The 3,720-nt window shown below is 38.1% G+C and overlaps 1 protein-coding gene across 1 annotated transcript; it reads left to right on the top strand.

The window, feature by feature from the left end:
- Positions 1-2,233: 2,233 nt before the first annotated feature.
- Positions 2,234-3,008, top strand: LOC149937642 (uncharacterized). The gene is made up of 3 exons (XM_090177615.1): positions 2,234-2,470; positions 2,588-2,747; positions 2,830-3,008. The coding sequence occupies exons 1-3, from the start codon at positions 2,288-2,290 to the stop codon at positions 3,006-3,008; spliced, it is 522 nt and encodes a 173-aa protein (XP_090033741.1). The 5' UTR covers positions 2,234-2,287.
- The last annotated feature ends 712 nt before the right edge of the window (positions 3,009-3,720 follow it).

Below are 3,720 nucleotides of genomic sequence, written 5' to 3'. Positions count from 1 at the left end.
GTGGTTCAAACCGACCAGAAAGCACTTCATGGGCTCTTAGCTCCGAAGAAGCCATCGGCTAGAGTTACCCGGTGGTTAATGGACCTTCAATCTTATAAGTTTACCATCCAGTATAAGAAGGGAACTAAGAATGTAGTAGCTCACATATTATCTAGGGATGTAGTCAGACCTACTAAGCCTTTAATTAAAGGAGCTTTAGGGGTCCCTCAACCTATGCCTAGTTCTCCTCCTCTTACAGCTAATATGTTCACCATCACTGACATCGAACAAGAACAACTCATTGACCCTGAGACCATTCAAATTATTAATGCCTTAGAAATACGACATGCCACTAACACAAACGAAATTCATAATAATATTGTATATAGAAAGGCCTATCGTGGGAATTCACGAAAGATATGTCTGCCTCAGGTATTAAGAGAGCGATGTTTACATATATTTCACATCGAGGGAGGGATAAAACTTACGAACAAATACGCTATAAATATTACTCACCCAATATGAGTAAACAGGTGGCGCTGTTTGTGAGCATATGTATACCATGCCAACAATAAAAAGGGCGCAATCAAAACACTCCCGGCCTAATGCGTTCAAGAACCATACACAACCCAGGGGATCTTTTTAGCGTAGAAATAATGGGATAGATTTCTAATAGTATATGTAGATTTATTTACCCGATATATTGAATTATTGGCTGTGCAGGATATTACTGCCACTACAGTAAGCCAAACCTTAAGTGACATTGTATTGCTCTGGGGAAGCACCTTAGGCTTTATTATCTGACAATAGGAGCCAATTCACTTCCAGGTTATAGAAAGAAACTTGCCTATTATTGATAATTCGCACTACTAATACTTCGCCCTACCATCCACAGAGTAACCCCACTGAGCGCATCAATAAAGATTTAGCGGCCAATTTATCTATGTATGTAGGGAATAACCACACGCTATGGGACGTGTGCTTACCAGCACTGTGTTTTGTACATAAAAATAGTCCTCACGACACCACGGGCAGAAACCCTTTTTATCTAAGCCATGGGAGATAAGCCCGCCTGTCCTGGGAATCCTTTCAAGAAGAGGTAGAGCACATAGATTTAGAGGGAGCACCATAGTTTCGCAAGAACGATTGCCACCTTAACACGGGAGATTATATTGGCCCGAGATACTATTGCTATAAACCAACCAAAGCAACGAAGACTTCATGGTACTAAAAGAGGATGGTTTGGAAAGTACATCACCCCTTATCTAGGGCTGACCAACAATATGCAGCCGAGCTAGCTCCTAAATGGTTAGGGCCTTATAAAATTTTAAAAAGTCATAACAATGAGCTAGATTACCTTATAGAAGAGATAGGGACAGGAAAACGCACTATCCTGCATATCAGTAAACTAAAACTCTTTCTTACTATGGGCGAATTGAAAGAGACTCCCTTGGCGGAGGAAGACGCACCATCTCACCATTCTATTAATATAACACCATGAGATAATGTCTCTGAGCCTGAAGAGGGGGAACAACTTTTGCTCTCTGGAACTCACACCCCTAGAGCCCTTAGGGGACTTAAGTGACGAGGAAGAAGACATAAATATTCCTAATAATGATAATAGAATCGCTTATTTACAGCATTACCCCAAATTAACTGCTAAAACTATTCTTCCTTACGAGAAAATCGGAGAAATAGTCCACTGGGGTACCATAGTCCCTGGAGGGGTGGATCGCGATATTTACTATCAAGCTCCTCCCCCTTTAGAAAAAACTACGATCTAAAGTAAATGAGCAAACATATTAATTAGAGCATTATAATTTATTTCCTGAATTGGACATGCACTATTTTAATTTCTCGAGAGTTGATATTATATTCGCTCCTCCTTGGGAGGTAGTTAAACACAACTAAACATATAACCGTAATTTATTTTTATTTATCTATTATATGGACTCCCATTCCCAAGCATCAGGTTTACATAGAGGGCAATGATGAGAAATTTATTCCCTTACCCTTGTAGCACAAGCCATTTGGTTTTGTGTTGTCTAGTAGTCGCGCGGTCGGTATGGTGTCGTAGTTGGTTAAAAGTCGTAAGCCAACTCAGGCCCGACTAAAAGAAACCTAAAGCCAACTTCAAAACCAAATAACGCCCAACTTGATACACACGCATTTATTGGGGACAAATTTCAATCTTAGCGACCTAAAAACTATGAACCCTCATAAGTAGTCTAACAGTTTAAAGGAAAACTAAATTTTCATATACAATACTTAACTTTCTTAATTTTTAGATAAATACGAAAAATCTGTAATGTTAATGCTATCTGACATACACGTGAAATTGGATAAAATCATAAACTCGCAAGAGCAATTGGCTAATTATACCCTGGACGATACGGAAATTGATGGTTCACCAAGCCTACCTCTTGAAAGCATTCAAGATTTGAAAAAGTTGGAGATGTTTCTGGATGATGAGGATATCAGAAAAAGAGTGGTAAGTTAATAGTCCAGTTTAAACAGGGTATACAAAAACGCAGCCCCGTGATTTTCTATTTTTGCAATGGGGCTTGGATAAAAATCTGTTTTAAATTGACGATTTATTCATTGTTAGGTGAGAAAGTTATCAGCTATCGGTGGTCGCAAAATTGGTGATACATGCCGTGGAATATTGAAGAGAGTATTTTCGCATTCTTTGATTTTAAAGTTCAACTGGATTGGCTTGAACGGAAAACACGCATTTCAAGTTTTAAAAACGAAAAATGTCATAAAAGGTAAATTATATTTTTCTTTAAAAAAAACTGTATTCTTGCTATGTAGTTTTCTCACGAGTTTGAAAACTTTATGTATTTACAGAAGCTGTTCAACGTAACGTTAAAGGGTCAAGAATTTATGATATTGAAACAGTTATGAAGAAGTGGATCAGATACTCAGGGGACAGAGAAGGAGGAAGAGAGCAAAGAAAGAAAAAGAGTAGCCAAGAAGCTAGAGACGCAAGCGTTGATAAACCAGAAGCTGAATTATCAGACGAGTAGAAAAACTGTTAATTACAAATTACCTATTTGACGAATCTCTTTTTTTTGGAGACGATTGTATATATTTGAAATTGCTGTGCCAAAAATTACTGTTTTTATATCGAATAAAAAATGAATTTTAATATTTTGTTATTCATTATACCGAATAATTAAATTAAAATTTGGGGAATTAGGTAAGGTATTGTGCTGGTTAAGTGACTACATTTAGTTGGCGAAAGGGTGGTTTTAAAGTTGGCGAGGGGGTGGTTTTGTAGTTGGCGAGGGGGTGGTTTTGTAGTTGGCGAGGGGGTGGAATTGTTGGGACAGTGTTAACTTTGGTGTTGGTAACTATAAATCTTTAATATGGCAAAAAAACCTAAAGTTGGCCACATGCTGGTTTTTTTAAAAACGGAAAGGGCCCCGATTCGTAAACCAGCTGCTGGCCAAATAGGACATTTCGATTGTTCAGTTGCTGGTTCACCAACACCTTTGGCCAACACTATAATCACAACTGCTGGGCCAGCTGCATTAGGCTACAAGGGTAGCGGTGCTATATCAAGCTCCTTACACTTTTGCGAGAAAAAGAACGTGACCCTGAAAATTATGTTTTTTAAAAATAATTTTCGGGTTATCCGTATGAAACTAAGCAGAATGAATCGCCTCTAAATAGATTTTCGTATGAAATGTTCAACGAAAAAATTTCTTCGGGGAACTGTTTATCAAAAGGAGAAGT

This window comes from Leiobunum rupestre, chromosome 6 (genome assembly GCF_980474605.1).
Source record: "Leiobunum rupestre chromosome 6, qqLeiRupe1.1.hap1, whole genome shotgun sequence".
Taxonomy (NCBI): Eukaryota; Metazoa; Arthropoda; class Arachnida; order Opiliones; family Sclerosomatidae; genus Leiobunum; species Leiobunum rupestre.
The sequence above is the reverse complement of the archived record's forward strand: the minus strand, read 5'-3'. Positions and strand labels throughout refer to the sequence as shown.